This window comes from Anopheles moucheti, chromosome 3 (genome assembly GCF_943734755.1).
Source record: "Anopheles moucheti chromosome 3, idAnoMoucSN_F20_07, whole genome shotgun sequence".
In the NCBI taxonomy this organism is placed as follows: domain Eukaryota; kingdom Metazoa; phylum Arthropoda; class Insecta; order Diptera; family Culicidae; genus Anopheles; species Anopheles moucheti.
In genome coordinates, this window is record NC_069141.1 from 41,791,276 (window position 1) to 41,813,636 (window position 22,361).

Genomic DNA, 22,361 nt, shown 5'->3' on the forward strand with positions numbered 1-22,361 from the left:
GGTTTAGGCGGTCGCCTAGGGCCTCGCCGTGTCGGGGGCCCCAAAAAATTTTTGAAGTAGTAAAAGGTACAAAGGTACTCCGCGAATTAAGAGCAGAGTTAATTTATAAATTGTGCTATAGCACAAAATCTAATTAAAAAGGTTAAAAAATTTACGAAAATATCTTCCTTGATTATATAAAACATTTGTTTCTATTTGACTAGCTATATCGGCCCGGTTACACGGCTACGCTAGATAAGTATGCAGTGTATTCAAACTCCTTCTTCTTTATCGGCACGACATCTTTAGGATGTTGAAGCCTACCATTTCTATTTTTTTTACTTTATTTACCCGTGGGATAGTCAATGCTGCGTACGGAGGTTTGGTGGTCCAAATGAAATTTTTCCGTGGTCCTGTCTTGTACAAACCGACTGCGCTACCAATACACCATCTGGCCGCCCCGTGAACCCTTATATTCCCTTTCACTTCAACCTATTCATGTATTCTCTTTCTTGAACGGGATTTTCGAGTTAAAGATTTTCATATTTCATATTTCCATTTTTTTTTCATCTGTTTGTAAATGATCCTACCGTTAGATGCTAGAATAGAAACCATTCTTGTTTTCACTTCCGTAATATTCGCCAGCTATTGCCATTGCGATACTCGTGGAGTGGTGTTCTTTTCTCTCACCGATTGTACCGTGAAAATGACCTGCCTGCGTGTTTCGGAACAGTATTGTGGAGGAGTATTGTGTTTAGAATTCCGATTGCCACAATTTTTGCAAGTTTGCAAGCCGGTAATGATGTTATAACCGACACAATCTGTCAGTGTACTACGACATAGCTAGCATTGTCATAGAATGAAATCATATTGCAATCATTAGAACTCTCTTTTCCATTTCATATTACAACCTCATGATTCTTGGAATACCATTTCTGGCTTTCTTGATTTTTACTTATTCGAAGCTGGATTGTAGGACCAGCTTATAGACTTTATATCTTCGGAAAAATGGATACACAGATACACTGGTAACTGGTGTTGGTGGTTATATAGCCGGTTCCGATATTGTTTTCGAAGATGATGATGGCCCTAGCGGACCATTTGAAGAAGATGATTGGGGGCGGTCCAGCGGCGGATCAAACGGTAGGCGGAGTAGGCCCCTTCTTACTGCGCTTTTCACTTTGTCACATTTCAAGGGCCTCAATGTCCCCCCTCCCCCCTCCTTCATCGTTTTTAAAATTAGAGGCCCCAACTATACTTCCGCCCTGGGCCTCCAAGCGGATTGATCCTTCACTGCGAGTATCTGAAGTCCGTAGATCTTCACCATGTCAACAGTATTAAACCTGTGTAGACCTTCCTAGCTCATCGCCGATACGTAGATCCAATCAAATATATCCGAATTAATTTTTTGCACCTACATGCGTAGCAGTCATTGTGTATTTTTAGGACTGCTACTGCCTGGTCTTAGGAGATTTCTCGATCAGCTGCTGCCAAACTGCTTCAGAGCTATTAATCTATGTATAATTGGAAATATTAAGAACAAAAACGCTACATCTAGGTAGGTATTGTATTTTTGTTTTTTATTAATGGATAGTTTTATTCTCACGTTTGCAAAACTATAATAATGAATATATACTGATAGCACACCCGTTGGAACCTGAACAAAAGTCTATATACTGTACGGAACTAAATGCTTAAATGTTTAGTCGCACTATTCGCAACTATGCGTTGGGATGCCTAACAAGATCAAGATGAATGGAGTAAACGCTTCGAATGGAAAACGAAGCGAGCTGCAGGCGAATGTTTTGTCTTACACGATTGGACTGGACAATTTAAATTCGCTTTGCAAGATATTCGGATCACATAAACGCATTCCGGAAATAAAATGTGCAACACTGAATGCAGTGCAATGCAATGCATTATATTGATATACGCTACTTTTCCGTACATTGACCGGCCTGCCCCTGATGTATAGTGTGCAAGCGAAAGTTATATCAAATAATCGGTGTTACACAATTTATTTATTTTGTTCTGTTTGCTTGTTTGTTTTTGTCAAAAATGCACGCCATGCAGTTACAAGCTGGAACGAGAGTGTTTAGCAGCCTAACATATAAGGTATAGGTTGGGTGATTTTGCACATTTAATTTTCGTAATTATTGCATATACCCTTTCTCGCATGTATGCGTACAGCAATGCAGTTTTGCCGTTTTGTCTGGTTATTTTTGGAATTGGCGTTTTAACTATGATTTGCAGTTTATCAACCTACGTTCATCTCGGTATCCCATACGGTATTGTAGTGTGTTGGATAACAGCTTGATAATGACATCTTTTAAAAGCTTGTGTATCTTTTTATCCGACACTACTGTGACAATACCGCGCACATTTTGCATGTGTGCTGCGTGTTTTGATGTGTTTGATGATGTGACTTTATACTTTCGTTCACTAATAACATGTATTCTTTGCTACTCGTTGTTACACACACAACACACACATTTCCATCGTACTAGGTTTTAGCAACGGTTTGGGAATAATCGTCCTTCTCCACTCGATCATCAACGTAACGAAGGTGATGTTCTTTGCACATACTTTCATGCACCTGCTGGTTTGTCATTTCTTCATTCGATCCTTAAGCAACTATATCTTCTGACTTTGACCGATTACAGCATAACGCCAGAACTCGAGGACTATTTGAACCTTTGTCGCTTGTTTTGTGTTACTCCGTACAAAAATAGGAAAATTTAATTTTTTTCTAGCCAATCGCATTCCGGAATTCCGAATAACTGCTTATAGCATAAATGTCTACCGAACATGTTGCAACGATTCGATGATCATAACCATGCCGAGACGGTTCACTCTTGCTAAGCAAAGTGCCAAATAAACCAAATTAAATCCTTGCCCCAGCGATTCATCTCAGTTATAGGGGATTCGATGTGTGTATTAATCAACATTTCTTTCATTCATCGCTTGTTTCCTTACCCAGCAACAAATGTTACCGCACACTGATTGTAATCCAGATGTCTTTTTCTTCATACTTTTTTGGCTGATTTGTTATTGATTATTCATCATTCATAATAAGAGATAAGGTATAATAGAGTAATTTCCATTACTCCGAACATTCCGAGTTCCCTAGAATGCACTTATCCACGATGTTTGACGCGCGGATCTGCGGATACTTCTACTTCTCAAGAAGATACCAACAATTTAATTGTGATTCTACTCATTTCCCGAGAGTGCGAATATATGAATCGTGGTAGAAACATTGCGAAATGGTGTGGGAGCGACAGGAGTAGAGAATGGAGAACACATTTAGAATCGTTTGAGGAGCGCAAACGAGTAAAAGTAATGATAATCTTCACATCATTCATCATTTTCTACATCCAGCTGGGAACCACAGTTGCTCACTAATCCCGATGCTGCTGCTGCTGCTGCTGCTGCTGTACGTACATTTCGGCATTTGCTCATGATGGTTCGAAGCACAAATTAAGAAATAAAAGTTTACAAAAAAAGCCCTAAATTGGAATAATGATTGATAAATGATAGGGTTAGATGTTGCCTCCATCGGCACTGCACCTTTGCTCCAATCATTAATTTCTCTTCAGCGAGTGCAACTGAAGGTTCTATGCTTTCCACACTCAGCTAATTGTTTGCTGGCTTTCCTCCCCTTTCCCATTTCCATACTGTGGCATTCTTCTGCAGGGTTGCGCAGGCCAGTTTACTGCTCCTCGTCACCAAGTTCCTGCTTGATTTTGGAAAAGTCAAAGTCCTCGCCAGTGCCGCGCTTGAAAATGTCAAGCACATCCAGACAGGTGGTCTCAAAGTGGGTGGTTGCATCGTACGACTGCGAGATGAACACCTGGGACTGCAAACCTTCGTCCGTCGGTTCGTAGTAATCCGTGATGGACACGAACTTTTGTGCGACGGGCCCGAGCAGATCAAGACCTGGCTTAATCTCCGCTTCAGGATTGGCGGTTTCCACGGTGGTCGATACCATGGCAATGAACCATCCCTTGGCCGATACCTGATGTGTCGAGCTGATGAGCGATACGTAAATGTCTGACTTGCGGTCGACCTGCATCTGTGGAATGATGATCTGAGTCGAAAGGGCATCCTTCGTATTCGGGATCGGGTGATCAAGCAAGCAAATGCAGCGAATAACCTTTCCCGAGATGCGTACCTGCCGGAAGAAATCGTAAAGAGACTTAGAAACACTGCTGCCTGAACATCGCACAGTTACTTTACCTTGTTCGGTACATAGGTGGGATCGCAGTAGACCTGTTTACATTTGGCCACCTCTTCACCGGAACGTACGCCAACTACTTTTCCGCTGGCGTCGTACACAATTTCATCGATCGGTTTATCTAGCATGTACGTACCGCCGTATATAGCCGACAGTCGGGCAAAGCCCTGGGGCAGTTCTCCCAAACCGTACATTGGGTACAGATACGGCGACTTGCCGTAACGTGCCAGCGAGTCCGAGTACAGCTTAATGCGATTGATCGTTTTGATGGCCGGTTCGGTAAGATACGAATCATCACGGTACAGGGCCAGTGCGTGACCGGTGAAATCTTGAGTGCTCTTCTCCAGTCCGAACTTTTCGTACAAGGCCTGCATGTCCTTGGTGGATGGGTCAAAGTCCTTCCATGTTTTTGGGTCGTCCGCGATAAAGTCCTGCACGTAGATCAGGAAGTTACGGAACCGTCGTTTCTCAAACAGCCCTGAAAAGATTGCGTGAAAATAATTATTAAACCAAAGCATTGCATTAGCGTATCAATCTTGCAGCTCTTTTTTTGTATTTATTATAGTTTAGTAAATTAAATCGAAGTCGATTTTTTTCTGTTTGACACAATGCTTGTTTTTTCTTCCTAAATACCAATGTGAAAACGAAAAACGAAAACGTGTGGTTGATAATCGTAGCTAATAAAAACTTTCACCGTTGATCGATGCCCGATCGGTGTTATGTTTGGTGTAATATAGCTGTCAAACGATTGGTAATACTTATGGACACTATTTAGTGTGTGGAATTGAAATACTAATGAGTAAGTTAATGCTACATGCTTTCGTACCGTCCGTCTTTTCTCTTCCTAGTGTGCTCTTTGAAACATAACTAGCAACGGTTCCTCTTGGAACGATATATTCATGAATGGATGTTTTCTTCCTGTTGTCCAAACGATTGCATTTATCTGCTTGTCTCGCCGTATGTGCTTTGATGTCAAGAATTGCCCTATGCCCTCAACACCATCATCACCAACAGCATCCATACATGATACCGTATCAGCGGACGAGAGAGGAACTGCCTCCCGGGTTGATTCTAGCAGGAAAACTTGGAACCATCGAGCAACGTGTCATTTTCCTTCTGTTCGTTTTGGTTCATTTTTCGCACTCTTCAACGAGCGTTTCCACGCCACAACACTCCATCATTACGTGTTTTCATGCGTATGCTTTCGCGCATTTCTGTGTGCGTGTGTGTGTGTATGTGCGGGCCCCCCATTACTGTGCAATTGGAAAATGGACAATATAATTCAGACACGGCTTGCTCGAGAGCGGGAAAGAAAGAGAAAGATACTACGGCAGGCGGCACTACGTCACCAACAGAAAAGGGAGAGACGACACTACGTGCAATCAACATGAGTGAATGCGTCGATGTGAGTAAGCAGCAGGCCCACACGACCAAAGAGAGAGATTTTGGGTGCAAAAAAAGAAAAGAAAAAGAACGAATCGTTGGAAAGTACCGAAATTTTTGTTGGAGCCTCTCTGTACTTCAATGGACAAAGGTAGACACTGCTTCAGGAATTTATTCTGCTGCTTCATACATTATACTACGTACCCATCAGATCCGACGCAAGAGCCTCCTTTTGATCGACCGGAACTTTGGAGATTTTGCCACCTTTGTAAACGTAGCTTCCTTCCACTGACTTGAACTCCAAATAGCGGGTCACACCCGTGTGTATTAGCAGCTTCACCAGCAGCCCGTTGGCCATCAGGAATTTGGGAATCAAATCCACGTTCCAGTCCCGACCGCGACCATACTTTCCCTCCGGGAGGTCCACGGCGAACCGCGAGAACAAATCCTCGAGGGGCGTAATTGAAGCCGATTCACCACCATAATACTTATTGCGGTCGATGTGCAACACTTTCTTGCCCGACACGGACAGCATGCCACTGAGGATACACTCCTTTAGGCCGGTTCCGAGCACGATCGCGTCGTATTCCTCATCCATGATGACGGTGGTTTTTTTCCTAGTGGGTCGAAATGTAACTGCTCGCACAAGGAAGGGAGTCTACTGCACAACGCACACGAGATTTCGACGCGACAAGGGGAGTGCCGATGGATCCGGGAGTTGCTGGAAACTTCTTCACCACCTTTCTGTTTGTGGCTTCTGCTTAACGATGGCTTTTGCGAATGTCGTTACCGTTGCTGCACTTGCAACAAATGCACAACAATTTCCTGCAGTGCACACTGCTCTATTCGGCGAGAAACTCGGCTGTACACCGCAAAGAAAATAGAGGCTGCAAAAATCGACCACTACGCTACTGTAGAAAAAACACGATATGAAAAAATGATGATGATGAAGTCACGGATGATGCAAATACACGGATGATACGATTTCTTTGTTTGACATATCACACTAGGAGGTGACATGGACATGTGCTTAAAATAAAAATATCCAAAGCCGAAAACGTTTTCAATCCACTTGTCTTGTGAAAAGTCTGTTGATGCTATATTTCATGCATCTCGTTCAACCATGATCATGAGTATGATCGTTTAATAAAAACTGTATGCAAAGACATTCAAATGCCCTCGCAATTTCTAACTACTTTGTCAAGCAGTGAAAGTTTGGTTCTATATAGACCGAGATCGCAAGCAGCTGCTGAGAAACTACTACTTATAATATCAGTCAGCTGCAATCATCATATGCTGTCAGTTAATTTCTCAGATCTCAGACAGTTAGGAAAAGTGCGTGTAAACAAAAAACAAGACAACTTCAATAGGCTAGAAGCGGTGTGTTTGCCGATTTGATGGAATGAAAATGTATGATTTTCCCCGTTTTCAAAAGATATTATATTTACTATTAAATAATAGAATTATATTGCATATCAAATAAAATATTTCCTCCTAAAATCAACCAAATAGAGTCATCAACCTGTATAAAAATAGCATATCGATAAATTTCATGCTCTACCAAGAAGGATGTTTTAAGTGGTCGTGCACAGGGTTAACGTAAGCTGTCAAAAGCCTTCATCCGCGATTCTGCGAACATCAACTGTCAAATCTTTCGGCGTGATAAAACCTGGCGTAGGTATATTTTGAGGACAGTTGACGATATCGCTGGTATTCCACTGGAAGGTGGAAGTTTAAGTTTGTCGTGCGTTGCGGGATTCAGTTCGTTTTCAAGTTTTCCGCAAACCTAACTTTGTTACCGTGCTTGTTGCTGTGTTTTTACTCATTTTCCTTTGCCCGTGAACGAGGTTCCGTTACAGTTCTAACGTAAAGAGGCGCAATCCACACGTGAATGATCCGATATTTGTCGTTCGCGAGTGCAGTGGCCGTTTTAACCGTTATGTCTGCCAAGGCAACAGCATCGTAGTGACGAAGAAAGTAAGCCATTCTGCGGATTAGCTTTCTCAGCTCTTTTCATCCGATCCGAGCACACGGTGAAGGTGGTGCTGTGGGATACAAAATTTTATGTGTTTTTAAAGTGTAAGTTTTGCTTGGTGATCAATTCGCATGCTTTCGCAAATCCTTGTGGTGGTTGTATGATGAAGAAAATGTCGTAAAAGAAAGGCAAAGGCCGTGGAACCGCGCACCAACTTCAATGCAAAAAAAAATTGCTAGAAGCACAAGAGAAAAGAATTCCGTGCGTTTCTTCGTGTGTGTTTATGTGTATGTGCGTACGTATGAGTGAGTGTGTGTGTTCGTTTACTTCCATACGTATTCGTTTGTGATTCACGCACATGGGCCTGGTGGATGCTGAACGGTTTTGATTGTCTCTTGCTCGCTCAACCACCCGTGCGCCATTGATCCGCCGTCTCTATCATTTTCTTCCTGTTGGTTATCCACGATTTCTCCGGCTGCTCATCTTTGGCATGATGATGGTTTTCGATGCTTCCTCTGGTGTTTCGAAAACCGTGCAGAGAATGTAGCGGCAACGCACAAGAAATGCTCCGTCCACATTTCTAGCGTAGGAGCAAAGCGAGTTGATTTAGAGCGGCAGAACAATAACATTCGCCACGACTACAACTATTCAGCAAAGGCCACACACAGCAACCCAGACTGCAATGTACTTCACCATGGCAACAATATCAGGATCAGGCAGGATGGTTTGTGCTTTGAATGGGACCTTCGATGGATGCATAAAAATATCATAATTTTCAGAAAAATCGCTATTACTGTTCTACTTCCAACGTTACCCCGTGAAATCAAGAGTTGTGAATGAAATATCAGCTAACAGATCATCCTTTGGCAGATGATCAACTTAACTTGAAGATCGATTCCAAAGATCGTATTGCATTTTTTCAAAGTCATGCAACCCTCGAAGCGGCCCCTTTTTTCACCAGTTGTGATATTGCATTATGTTGTTCCTGTTCCTAGAGTTGAACTGGTTTTATCAGATAACCGTTATCTTGCACAGCAATATACTTGAGATTGTTTCCAAATAGAGAGAATCGTACCAGACCCTCGTTCTGGCAAGTCTCCATTTCACACCCATTCTGTCTCTCGAAACGGTGTGCTGGTTCGTATGTTGCTGCAATGGGCTGTAAGTTGTACCGTACTGTACAATAAATTAATTACACCTGGCTGTAACAATGAGAAATTTAACGTTTCATGTGTCCACTGTAAATGTCGATAATGTACAACATTAATGTTGGTTTGTTTTTGTGGTTTCTAGTGTCATTCCTATTCCTTTTCTAATGATGAGTGAATCAGATCTAGACTTATGGATGCGAAAGGATCTTTGAACAGAATCTTTGAATGAACAGAAATTCTTGTTTCAGTAGGTAAAATATAATAATTAAATATTTGGGGGCTTATGAATCTTCGGTGCTATACGAATCTTTGAGGATTCGTGAATCTACAAATAGTTATGAAAGATGAATCTTGATTTACACTGCACTTACACTGCAAAGATTAATAAGGCACACTACTAATATTTTCCATGTATTATTTTTTAGAGTTTAAATTCAAGAAGACGAAAATTCGAAACTATCGACGCATACAAAAGCAATCGGCAATCGATATAGAAAGCAATAGGCCATCAACAACATCTACGCCGTCACCAACAACACGATTACATTCGAATAAAACGCATTCACAGCCGAGAATGCACAACCCCGCTGTATACCAAATTACTAGAAGGAATTCTGAAATGTGAATCCTGAAGATGGTCTTGTGAAATTATGCATTACACAGCATGTGCTATAGAATTGATGATATTCAACAAGAGGTTAGTACTTTTCATAGAATCCGAGGGATTAGTGTGATAATAACGATCTGAAAGTCTTACACTTTTCTTCCCTCGTTCTTAAACCTGTTTTCGGTTACGAGTTCCGATTACGTATACGTGTGTGTGTGTTTTTTTTTAAATCATGACCTTCAGGATCAAGTTGCTTAAGTAATGCTTGATTGAGTGTTTAATTTGGGGCTCCCAATTTCAATTAGCTCCTCGGTGGCTTAGCCTGGCAATCTAAAAACCACTGTCACAAACATCTCGTTTGCACGGACAGTCTTGTCAAGATATGAAAGGCAAACAAATTTCCATGACCTTTAGGTCAGCTAGTCTCTCGAACAGTAAGCAAACGCACACAACCATGATCATAACGCCACGATCATCAGAACCAGTGCTGTGTTCCACATTGGTTGTGTGCTGCTTTAAAAGGGCAGGAATGGCAAGATCAATTCACGGTTTACGATCGTGCGTCTCTTTGACCGTTTCACGATATCTTGTTTCATCCATCAACGGTCTAACAGCAACGAGAGTTAAAAAACGACCTACTTCTGTTGAGAAGGGTTTCGCTAGTTATCTTTGAACATTCTTGACAGTGTCCCACCCGCGAGCGACAACTGTTCTCATTTAGTGTTTATTTACAGTAGTAAGTTGCTATTGCCTTGTGACGGTTTGTCTCACTTTTCCGGTTTCACTGTAAGAGCGTGGAGCACATTCAAGAAAACAGTACACCGCAGCAATATTGGTGCATTGGTATAATTTGCTAGAACCACCCGGTAGAATATTTCCAACACTAACTTTAACGGCGAGTTACAATATGTAAATGCGGCTCGTGCTTCTGATCAAATCTAAAGCCAAACTTATCGCTGCGGGGAATTCTCAAAAGCCCGACCGATTCATTTATTTTTCCCCATCCCACGTACTTGAACGCTTAAACCGTACGTATCAGGCGCTCGGAAACTAAGCACTGGTGTGTGCCATTTAGGCCGCACCATAGCCCAAGGTGGACAACTTTCGGGCTGGGTACATTATTCAGTGCGAAACTGGCAAACTTTTGAACCTTGTACGGGTACGATCCGGTCAAGTCAAACCAACCAACCGAACCGGACCCTTTCAAGGCTTGAGCAGGATCTGGAGACAGCATCGGGTGATAATGTCTTTGTTGTTTTATTTCACCTCCTCGAGACCGTGTAGACAAAATATGCAGTATCACGTTTGATCTTTAATGGCAAACTTGCGGAATTCGTTTATCAATAAGTTCCATTAATGTAATGGAACCTTGCATTGCCTCAAGTGGCCGCGCTTCGATTAGAGCCATATGGTACCAGGCCACGCGTACCCACACATGGACGTGATTGTTGTTAGTTTTTTGCTGCGTTTTTTTTCTTTTTTCATGGATCGGAATGCACTTGAACTGTCAGCAACGGGCATGAGCAGCCTTATGCCCCGAACGGAGGCGAATAAATTGGATATACTTTACGAACGCTTGGTTTTCAATTAAGCACGTTATCTCCTTTTGTCGCGCTCTCTTCCATCGACGGGCGTAAAGGAAGGCCGGAAGAAAAGCATCGCGATACGGAGATTGCAATTCGATACTGCAGTGATTGCAATCATTTGATTGATTTGGTCGCTTCCCACCGCCGGTAACACTTTCTTTCCAACCTCCCCTCAGCGTGTAGTGTGAGTTTTACATGCGGCGTGGCCTTTCATTGCCGATGTTGATGCAAGATGTTGATGCAGCGTTTGCTGTGGCCTTTCCGGCCGAGGAAGTGAATTTCGTTTGAAAGTTCAGCAGCAGGTTTCGGTTTCACTGCTACCGTGAAAGAGGAGAAGGCGTATTTAAAGGCTTATTTGTTTTGCTGCCTATCATTTTCATCGCACCCAACCTTTCGTGGGGTGAAAGGAAAAGAGTTATGGTTCGTATGCATACATGAAGAACTCCCCCACATACTGAATGGCCGATAGGATGATCTTTTAGCTAAACTGTTTTGTTGGATTATACCGTTCATTAATGGAAAATTTGATGGGAACACCCGGTTACTGGTTTACCCGGTGGGAATACCCGAGTTTTCCTCACTATCGCCCTTGTATTCACGCACTGCACCTGCATTGTTGGTGCACTGCGTTGGGGTTGGTTTTCCTTAGATTTTCTTCATTCGCCATTTCTAGCGAGTTGAGCGTTGAACGGGTTTGAATTTTACAATTGTCTCACACGTGCATTGGCATTGAATTCATTGTGCCTTGCTTTTTGCATGTTCTTTTGTTATGAATGAGCTGCGTGTTTCCTCAACTACACTATGTTTGCCTTTTCAGTGTTGCTTCATATTAGTAGACAAACGCATACACACATTATATGATTGATTGTTTGCCGTACTGCTGCTTATCTCAAGCGTGCCTATGTTGAAATACACAAAGGTATGGAACCATTCGACAAAAGTTTGTGCGATATATGACGGTTTCGGTTAGATTTTTTTTTTATATTTCTCAACATAAGCAGTACTTATACAGTACAAAACTTGACCACATATTCAACGTTGTTATCTAGTAAGTTTGTTGGGAATGTAGAGATTTTAACGTTGTGAAAACACGTGAAACAAAAATAAAAGATGTGTGATTGAACGAGGAACTTATATGCAACAGTGAATGGACAATTATAGAGTCGGACAAAACAAAAAGATCATCTTATTTTTTACCCTTAATTAATATTTGATATTGAACGAACCTTCCTGAGTTCATGCATGACTTTTACATACCTATTCTTTAGAACGAACTCCAAAACATTTTAAATCATAACCCAGTTTTTCGAAATTGTACAAAATATAAACATTAATTAAAAAAAGCTTGGCAGTTTCTGGGTCAAAGTATGGGAATTCGAACTCCTCCGACTAATGAAGAATAAAATATTTTTGAAACAGTATGTATTCCACTGTTTATTGATTGGTTTGCCAATCAGACGAGGACAAATATGTTTGTATTTTAAGTTCGAGTAATTCTTCTTTGAACCGAATAAATACTTTGAATCACTATAAGGATGTTCCATGAATCTTTAAAGAATCAAGATTTATGAATGTCTGAGAATTTATGGATAAGTGACGATTAATGTAGTCTAATTCATGTTTTTAGATATTCCTTCTCCTTTTGCGGCAGTACAACTTCAAGTCGTTTAGGCCTTCCATGTCTGGCATATTTTTTTAATGTATTAACTTTTACAATAAAACAAATAATGCTAACGAAATATTTTTTTTTTATTTAATTAATTTATATTATGACGGCAATGCCGTATTTTCTGCTAATGAAATATGTCCTTGCCAAAAAGGCAACAAAGAATAGTAGAAAAGCCGCTACAATTACGAACTTTATGAATTATTCGATTAACGATCACGAAGTATCTTCAGAGATCCTGCAATCTTTTGAGTCCTGAGAGTCTGTTCATGATACGAATAAGTATACATAAAAGATTCTGACGAATACCGTTTTGCAATAAATCCATTAAGTCTTAATATACTAGCACATGTCGTCAAATCGACCACACGAGTATAGAGGCTTACGAAACTAAAATTTACCGTTGTTATTTTACAACCGATATATTCATTGCTACAATGAAATAATTCAATATAGTCACGAATTAATGGGTTCCTTGCAAAATTTAGAAGAATTTAATAGAAAAAGAGTTCCCCAGCATTATAAATTGCCATATTTCATTAATCTTACACCGAGCCAAACATATTTTTTAACCAACGACAACAATTTTGCATTCCTGTTCCTGTGTCTGGCGAGATTACTTTAATATCCAGCAATTTTTTTGCCAGATCCGTAACTGATCAAAAATGATTTGCAATAATTCCTCCATATGGTTTTCGCGCTAGCACATGATAGTAGAATTATTCCCGTATAACTAATCACGCCCGTCGCATCAACAGTGGAATGGAAAAAAAACCACATGAATTTATTGTGAGTATCGATTTGTTGCTTTGTGCACGAGAAAAAAACGCTTACTCTACACCGTGCACGGCAAAGAGGAACACAGACCGTCGGTGGAAAGGAACGGACTTCCGTTATTCTGAGGTTCCGGTACGTAGATTTAGCTGATGAGTCTCGGTCCGTAACCATATCGGACATAATCTGCTGGCTAAGCGCACCTGCGGCAAGAACGAATGAACCGGCGGAATGGAGATGAAACGGTGCACTGAATCATTCGAAAATTGGATCGGCGAGAATGACGCGCACGTGAGTGGAGGAGGTATGGGGAGATTGGGAAATCCGGCTATGGTGTTACTTTGTGAAAAGAACGATATATTTTTTTGCTTTCTCTCCGATTGGGTACTAATGGCGGCTGATGGTTGCATGATTTAAACGAAAATGATTATGCGTAGCGTTTTGAATCGAAAAGTTTGTTAAAGTGTAACGTTGCTAGATGCTCTACTTTGAAGGCACGATAAACAAACGTGTGAAATTCTTGAGGAATTTACGGCGTTTTTGTGCGAAAGGAAAGATTGATAGAATCACAAATCAAATTGGTATAAACATTTAAATAATTAACCAAACTAGCACAAGTTGATTAAACACATTTTTTCCCCAAAAACACTTCCTAGTATACAGCAGCTCTAGTTAATGATAATAATCGCTCTGCAAAGCAACGTACTGTATGTTTGAAGCGAGAGTGCGAAGCATCACGTGCAATGGATCAATCGAAAATAGAAAGCTAACGGAGAGAACATAGTTTTGTCGTTAGGTTGCTGGCTGCATCCGATTAAATTTAGATAAATTGTCTGTGTTTTCTTTCCGGATTGCCTTGCGTCGTGCTGCCGTCGTGGGCTGGCATTGAGCAATTCCGATGTTAAGCGTAGCGAATGTTACCCGGGGCTCAGCTTGGCACTACACGGCTAGGCCAGAGATTTAATTAGTGCTGCATGGTTTTTGTTACTTATTTTGCCTTTTTGTGTCCAGCGTTGAATTGTTGGACCTTTTGTTCTGTTGCCCCTATGCAATCTAGTTTGGTCAAGGAAAGGCCATTAAGTTTTGCACAAATTTGCATCACGCTGGGTAGTAACTCATTCGACTTCTGTAAACAACTATTTTCTTCTTGATCGTTTTTTGTATATTTTTTATTAGGAAGTGGATTGGGATAATCCATTACACATTTAAAAATATTTAGAAAGAGACCAATAATAATTACTGTTTTCATTATTTAATGTTGTTTTGTAGCAACGAAAGCTAAGCAGCCAGAAAGTATGTAAATTTTACGTCTCGTAACGATGACAAATCCCACTCTCGAACAGACCCCCGATGATCATTGCTGTTAGTGGTTGATTTGTATGTGTGTAAAAGTCGTGAAAGGTGAAGGTGCGCACCATCACGGTTTGCCTGCTGGGAACTCGTCATCCGCAACACTCGCGCGGCTTTCTTACACGTAGCAGCATCGGTTCGAATGGTGCGCTGCTTGGGTTTTGGTGGCGTCTAGTGCGGCAAGAAAACGCCAAAAACTTGATTCGAAGTCCCAACCCTGGCCACAAGCAGACGCGACAACATTCGGTCGCGTGTACTACACACTTCTTTCCGGCCATCCAGCCCACCCGCAATCGCGCCAAACACATCGCGCCAAGCGCAACATGACATTTATTTGGCAAAATATGTGCCGCAACGGTGGTTCAACTCGCACCGTGTCTCACCATTTCTTGTAACGCTACCAAACTTCACCACCACCCGGTTAAAGTCTTGGGTGAAATCATATGTTTTCTCCCACTCCGATCTCTATCTTCGCCCCAAAACACACACACACACTTACATACAGCGTTGTGAGGGAAGTGCAGAAGAATCCGCATATTGTGGGGATGATGACGGCGCTTTTCTTTTGAGATGATTGAATCGGTTTTGTGCGAGAAATGCACAGCTATCATAACGCCCCCCTTCAACAACAACTACTACTACTACTACTACTACTACTACTACTACTACTACTAACATAGTGTAACGTTGCTGTTGCTTCATTCATCGATCGTCGTACTAACCGAGAGGCACGTGCGGACGTGGAACGCGAGCGGAGCAGAGTGTAGCTAAGGGAAGAGGGTGTGAAAACAGTCCCATGAGAGAATAACAAGAAGTAGGAGAATGTAAGAAGATGTCTGAATATGTGAATGCGTCATTGGCCAAGGTTCGACCAACTTCCGCAGTAATAGCGTGTCCGGTTCCTTCCGCACAACTTCCTTCCTTTCCATTGGTCGTGTTAATAATTTATCATTTCATTTTTATATATTAATGGATATATTATTTATTTTGGATATATTAATGTTAAAGCCTTTCCATCATCCATAGAATAATTGGATAGATTTTTTGTGTTTTTTTCTGGTTATAAGTGTTGTTTTTGTATTAGATAATTAAAACATTTATGACGATGGTAAAATGTTTCTTTTAGAATAACTCACTGTTTGCATAGGATGCAACATCGATACATCATATGTATGTGACTGTAATATTTGCTAAGGTCGTTTCTGCTTAATGAAGTATCATAAATAAAAGTAAGAAAAAAGGGTCGCCCTAATTCGTGGTCAGCATATGCATTGGTGCTAGACGACGAACTGACTTCACACAGGGCGTTAGAAACTGGGTCACTCTGCTCACCGTGGTGGAGTTTAATGTTGGCTGAGCAAAAATATCACCGCGAGGGCAAAAAGCAGCAGCAGCAGCAGCTTTGGTGGTCCGTTAAAACGAGAAGGCGAGAGTTTGGTAGTAGTAACCCCACTACCGCGATGGAGTAGCATAAGACGATCGTCGGATCTCACAGGGTAGGGAAGCAAACAGCCAACTTTGTCAGTCACAGGTCGGGTTGAAGTAGGAAGTTCCAGGGACCTAGGCGATGAAGATTTGTGTGTGCATGCTCCATGCCGAATGACTTTGAAGCGTGGCTACTGCACGGACCACCGTTGGCAAAACGCTACTATTGTGAGTCTGCGTGACGAACGTATTTGTGTTGGGTTTGTGTGCGTCCAAGACGAACGTGGTGGCCTATATAGTTGGCGTCTGGTGGGGTAACTTGCATTTTCCGTCTTGAATACCAGTGTCTGGCGTTTGGTTGGGAAAATTGGAGGAATACTCGATTGTTTAGTTTAGAAAAATAAAACATTGGAAGAGATCATTTTCGATCAAAATCTACCAAAAATTAAAGGAAAGTAAAACATGTTAAAAGAAATACCATCCACAGATCATCACAACTCACTTGAGAATATGAAGTTGCTTAGATCATGCAGTTAATTTATTTACTTTTTACAATTAATACTCGAATTGTTGTATTATATCATAATATAACACCAAAAGAGTATATTATATTATGAAGCAATATTGATTTTTCACATCCAAAAATCATTATACCGTTGGGAAAGTTTGCTGTTTTTTGTTTAAATTTTTAATAAATTGCCTACGTTTACATCACGACACAGAAATTGTGGTGTTTTTCCTAGGCACTATTTGTCCTTCTTCGGTTCAAACCCGTCGTCAGCCCCATTTGGTGGTGTAATAATCATAGGAAACAGCACAACAATTTGCTGCAGTGTTGCTTTTGTGATCAGTTTCGGCTGTTTCGAACCTCTTTCCGTAAAAAATAAAAACCAAAGGCACACGTTTCGCTAAATTCGCATTTACAATGACGCAAACATATTTATGGTGTCGCACAGCAAGGTTTGCTGCTGCTGCTGTACAGTGACCCTGGTTCGAAAAAGCCGAAGCACACAAGCACGCCCGACCCCAACAGGAAGAAACGAACGCTTCCCGCGCACAGCACTACATCCCCCTCCTGTCCCAGGTCGCGGTAAGGGTGTGGGCCCATTTGCCAGAGCGGAACCACACATACCACAGCACGCGGGGCGTAAAGGAAAACGTCATCGCTTTCCCAGCCCCAAAAGTGCGGGTTGGCCAAAACAATATAACACCACCGCAAAACCACAGCTCCAAACGGTAAGCGATCCAAACAATTTGCATGGACCTGGCGCTGGGTTTGGTTTTCGGTGCGGTTGTAAAAACAGTCCGTCTCCGATAATGGTTGTTGTAGCCAAATCGTGAACCACCCGTGTCGCTGTAAAGCATACCCGACTGTGTAGAAATTCTGTTCTCTTGCTCTCCTGGTAATAGTTATTGTAAATAGTTGTTCATTGTGAAATATTGTTGTTCGTTTTCCTTTTTCAAAACTACAAACTCCAATTTGCCTTTGGTCAGTGTTCGATGTCTTTGATTTGTCTCCTGTTTTGAGTGATCCCTCTTTCTCTCTCACTCTGTCTCTCTCTCTTTGTTTAATGTGTCGGGTACGTGTATCTGCAAAGGGTAAACATAAAGAAGACAATCGTGAAGCTGTCATTTGGCAACGGAACCGGTTTGTTTCTGTGCCGCCGAACAGTGTAGTGCCCCGTGCAATGGTTGACCGCTGGCTAACTGGTTAGTGGCCTTGGCTTGAGTTAATAGTGCAGTGGTTTGAATAATGTTCCTACTGCCATTTTTTTGTGTGTGTGATACTTCTCTCCAGGATTGACGAGTGAGTAATATTCGATGATCGTACTAAATTGGTTGCACGTTCTACAAAAAAAAGCTCTGCCGAAGCTCGTTCGTTAGAGGAAAGTAATGTGTGCTTTCGCTGTTTGTTTCGTGTGTTTCTTTAAATGTTTCCTCGCGTACGTGCTGGATTTAAAGCAAACCCGTGACTACACCAAGCTTCAGATGGGGGCAGTGATGGTCAGACCCCAGACCCAGCAGGCAGGCGGGCAAGCATCGTGTCGCGGATGAGATTGACTGTGCTAAATCCATCGCATTTTCGAATGTACAATTTATACACGGTGTTTTGCTGTTTTTTTACGGTAACATTCACTTCCTTCCATCAGCTCCAGTTGCCCCACTGGCAGTAGTAGTATTTGGCAGCGTACGACACGGCAGTATTAGCCGTTGTTCCACTTTTCTTAACTTTGGTGAAAACAGAAACCCTGGAAAGACGACAACCCCAATCCAATGTAATGTTGGGCTGGTTAGACCGGCGTGGCCCAAATGTGGATTTAAAAAAAATACAAATCACCCTTTAAAGAGCGTGTGTGTGTGTGTAAATGAGTTAGTGAGTGACGAAGTGAAAGAGCGTAAAAGCAATATTGGAGCAATCTTGATGAGTTTTTACTAAGGCCGGCCTGGGATTAACGCTTTTTTTGTTATTGCTTTTACCAATGTTATTAGTTTGGACATCCCACAAGTCTTTGAGCTACCTTTTTCAGACTGTTCTTTAGAAGAAAGTATATCAAGGTTTTGCTCCATGAAGGTTTTTGTTTTCAAAGAAATAAAATACATCTGTATATCAATATCAGACAAAACAAAATGAACTCGTGAGATCTCGTCGAAAACGTTGAATATTTTCTTCGGGACTGCTAACGTAAGAAAATTAGTTCATTAAATCGTTTTCAGAGTAAATTTATAGCTTATTTATGCTTTGTGGGATGAAACAATTCCTCAGGAATCAAGGTCTCTCAAAGCCAGGCCATTATCATCAATTTCTGCAAATTTTATTTCATGTCCTTTGTCAAAAGTAGCTATTGGGAATACTAAGGCACTAAGAAATTAAGTAAGGACTCTAAATGCAATGTTGCAATTATTGCTCTATTATTGCAATAGTGTCGTTTGTTATGTCTAACAATTTAAACGTGCAAACATTTTGTACACTACAGTTAGGAAAACCCCAGGAACCAGACATAGGATGTGATACCGGTGACGAACTGAAAAGCTGATCTTCCAAGATCTTCCTTAAGCTTTTCTTAAGTGCACAAAAGAAGATGTCCATTGCGAAAACCCTGTAAAAAATTATCACAGGATCGATGGACGGTTGATGTCGACTCCGAATTAGACTTCCGAATTGTTACCCCTTCTGCGACATCAGATTCAATGCCGCATTCGACTTAAGAAAGTAGTCCACAGCCCGGACCCAACTTCAAATTTGCATCCGTAGCGTCGTTGAATAAACAGAAATGAACTGGATTTATTTTATACTGCAAATTAGAATAAATATACTCCAATAGTCAATATATCATTAACAAAGGTATAATTGTATAGAGAACTTTAAAAATGTAGTGCAGCATTGAGCATTGAGATTTTTCTATAAGAACATTTTTAACTATTTCATTATTTAAACATTTTACTATAAAGTTTATATTTTCCCCCTTTTTTCTTTATAGATTTGTGAGCAGCTTATTTGCCAACAACCACGTGAATGAAATGAAACGATTCTCTGAAAGTGAAGTTACATCGGTAGAAATAGAGTGGTAACCTAACAGGCGGTAGTGTGTGTGAGTGCGTTTGCAAACCGGCACGTTCAAATGTGATTGCGAAATATGCTTCGGTAGCTTTAAGTAAAAAAAAATAGTCGTTGTGTTCCAGGCGCAAACCTAACCGCAGGTCTTACACGGTGGTGCGCCCATGTGCATATGATTAGAGCGGGCGTGCGTGCGTGCATCAGTGCGTGCAAGCAAAAAAGTGAAAGTGTTCTCACTCGTAGGGCTCATCTAAATGGTGCATTCCGTCGCCACAGGCAGCAGCAGCAGCAGCAATGACGCAAGCAAAGGAGGATCTATCCAAGGATATTGCGCCGGCGGGCGACGGAGGGGGCGGTACCGGTATCGGTGCCGCAATCGGTTTCCATAATCATCCCCAGCAACATCATGCTCATCATCACCAGCAGCAGATACAACATCCACTGCACCCACATCAGGAGCATCCGCTTGAATCGTCCGAAGACCATAGGAAGTACGTGTTTCCGGGGTCGTCCCAGACGACCGGCTCGCAGGCGGTACAAGCCGCCCAGCTGATTGGTGGTGGGATGAACTCCATGGTCGGCACTAACTCAAATCCGTCGGCCGGCCGAATAATGCTAGAATACCAGCGTCCCACCGGCGGAGGCCACTCGCGATCGGTTAGCCATGGTGAAGGTTCGTTTGGTGGGTCGCTTGTTGGTAGTGGTGGCGCAGCCGGACGACCTTCCGCCTTGAAGTCGGCAGTCAAGGGAGGTCATCAGAGGGCCTTATCGCAGGGCCAAATCATGGATGCTCCAACGATCGCAACCCGCGGACACAGCAGGGTTGGCTCGAAAACGGATTTTATCCTGCCTCCCGGTCACAAGGATCAACCGGAGCAGCGAGACACAGCTCCGCCACACTCGGCCACCTCCATCAAGGGCCATTCGCGGCAAGCATCGCGATCCGAATCTATCTACACGTTACGCCGAGCTGACAAACCTCCCTGGTGGAAGCGGATCATGTTCTGCCGGACGGCCAACAGTAAGCTGGAGGATCGGGGCTATCGGATAGTCGTCCCGAATCATACCGTACCGCCGAAAACGCCCAAGCGAGACCATCCGAATGGGCGCCTGTGCGGCAATAAGATCCGTACCACAAAGTACACGCTGCTTTCGTTCGTGCCGAAAAATTTGCTCGAACAGTTTCATCGCATCGCGAACTTGTACTTCATCTTCATCGTGCTGCTGAACTGGTTCCCGCAGATCAATGCGTTCGGGAAGGAAATTGCCATGATCCCGGTACTGTTTGTGCTCGGCGTAACTGCGATAAAAGATCTGTTTGAGGATCGCCGACGGAAAGCGTCCGATAAGCGGATCAACAACTCAACCTGCCGCGTGTACAACGGGTGAGTGTAATTGACTGTTTTTATTTAGGTTTTTTAGGGACCTCATTCGCTAATCATTTCCGGTGTATACACCCCCATGCCTCATATCACGCGCTACGGCGATAAGATTATGGCAAGAGGTTTCAGTAGAGGATATGCTTCGAAAGCATGATGCGATAATCAAACGATATGGATATGGTGTGTTATTTTGGACTCATTTGTAGCTTATTTGATTGTACGATTAGAAGCGGATTGAAAGAAGGCTTATAAAATAAGCTATTTTATCTTGAAATAACGTCACCAAACTAGAACGATTTTGTGCTCCAATGGAACCATTTCTTCCAAAGCGCTGACGGAACTAGCGTAAAGGAATGGTGTCGTATCCTATACATCGCGTAAAAAGCGCAAAACAAGCGACCAAACGCAAGCAAATGCGCAAATGTGCTCGTGATAATATTTCCGCCAGAAATCACGCCTCATTTATGTTTAGTGTAAAATGAGTGACCATTGCCACCGCCGTTATCAATGTTTCCTAGTTCGGCACGTTGTGCCCACTGGAAGCCGGTTTAAATTATGCCATAAAAAGGCACTTCATAATTTATTATGGCAGCTTGTTGCATTGGTGTGCTGGGGGAAACAAGAAACGCTTTAGAAAAGGATAAAAAATTAAGCTAATTGCTTAAAGTTTTCTTCACTTGTTCTTACTTTACTTGTTGAAGGTTAACATGGCTAAATTAACTCGATCGCAGAAAAATACAATTCACAGGAAATAATTCACAGTACGCTTGTTACGTTTCGTTCCAGTTAATAACAACCCGTTAAGTAATTGACGGAACTTGTTTTGCTAAAATGCTAGCTTTTACAATAAACAATTTATCGCTTCGTTATTTCAGAAATGATTTCCTGTCAACGCACGCGTTACCATGTATTAGTGTGTGTAAGATTTGATTTTGATTTGGTTACGGCAGTGTAAATTACATGTTGAGTGTTATTTCCGCCAATGGAACTCATTGACACATTTTGTGGTGCTTCTGATTATAATTTTCCTATAGTTAAGGTTATAGTCTTATAGTGAATCCGATTCTAGAATCAGAATGAATCTTTAAACTGAACGAATGACTCTGAATTCAAAGATTCATGAATTATCAAAGGATCTCGCAGGATGTGATTGAATGCCGTTTTTATTTTTTTTTAGTTTTTGAAATAAGGATATTTGTACAAATTCAGAATAGTTAAATTGATTGGACGAGTGAATCGTCGATAGTACGTGTATCTATGTGGAAGCGTTAAAAATTCAGGAATCTCTAA

At 41.8% G+C, this 22,361-nt stretch overlaps 2 protein-coding genes across 4 annotated transcripts in view; one reads left to right on the forward strand and one right to left on the reverse strand.

Annotated features, from left to right (window-relative positions):
* Positions 1-2,899: 2,899 nt before the first annotated feature.
* LOC128302156 (rab GDP dissociation inhibitor alpha) lies at positions 2,900-6,510 on the reverse strand. The gene is made up of 3 exons (XM_053038906.1): positions 5,804-6,510; positions 4,219-4,694; positions 2,900-4,153 (listed from the first exon to the last, which is right to left on the reverse strand). The coding sequence occupies exons 1-3, from the start codon at positions 6,195-6,197 to the stop codon at positions 3,692-3,694; spliced, it is 1,332 nt and encodes a 443-aa protein (XP_052894866.1). The 5' UTR covers positions 6,198-6,510; the 3' UTR covers positions 2,900-3,691.
* A 907-nt stretch (positions 6,511-7,417) lies between these two features.
* The window catches only part of LOC128301840 (phospholipid-transporting ATPase VD), a 37,094-nt gene continuing 22,150 nt past the window's right edge, over positions 7,418-22,361 (forward strand). For 2 of the 3 annotated variants that reach the window (XM_053038479.1, XM_053038482.1), the window contains exons 1-2: positions 7,418-7,678; positions 19,613-21,074. In XM_053038479.1, the coding sequence (XP_052894439.1) occupies positions 19,984-21,074 (1,091 nt within the window). In that variant the 5' untranslated portion in view covers positions 7,418-7,678; positions 19,613-19,983. The remainder of the gene's footprint in view (positions 7,679-19,612; positions 21,075-22,361) is intronic. The other variant, XM_053038480.1, reaches the window with a different exon arrangement.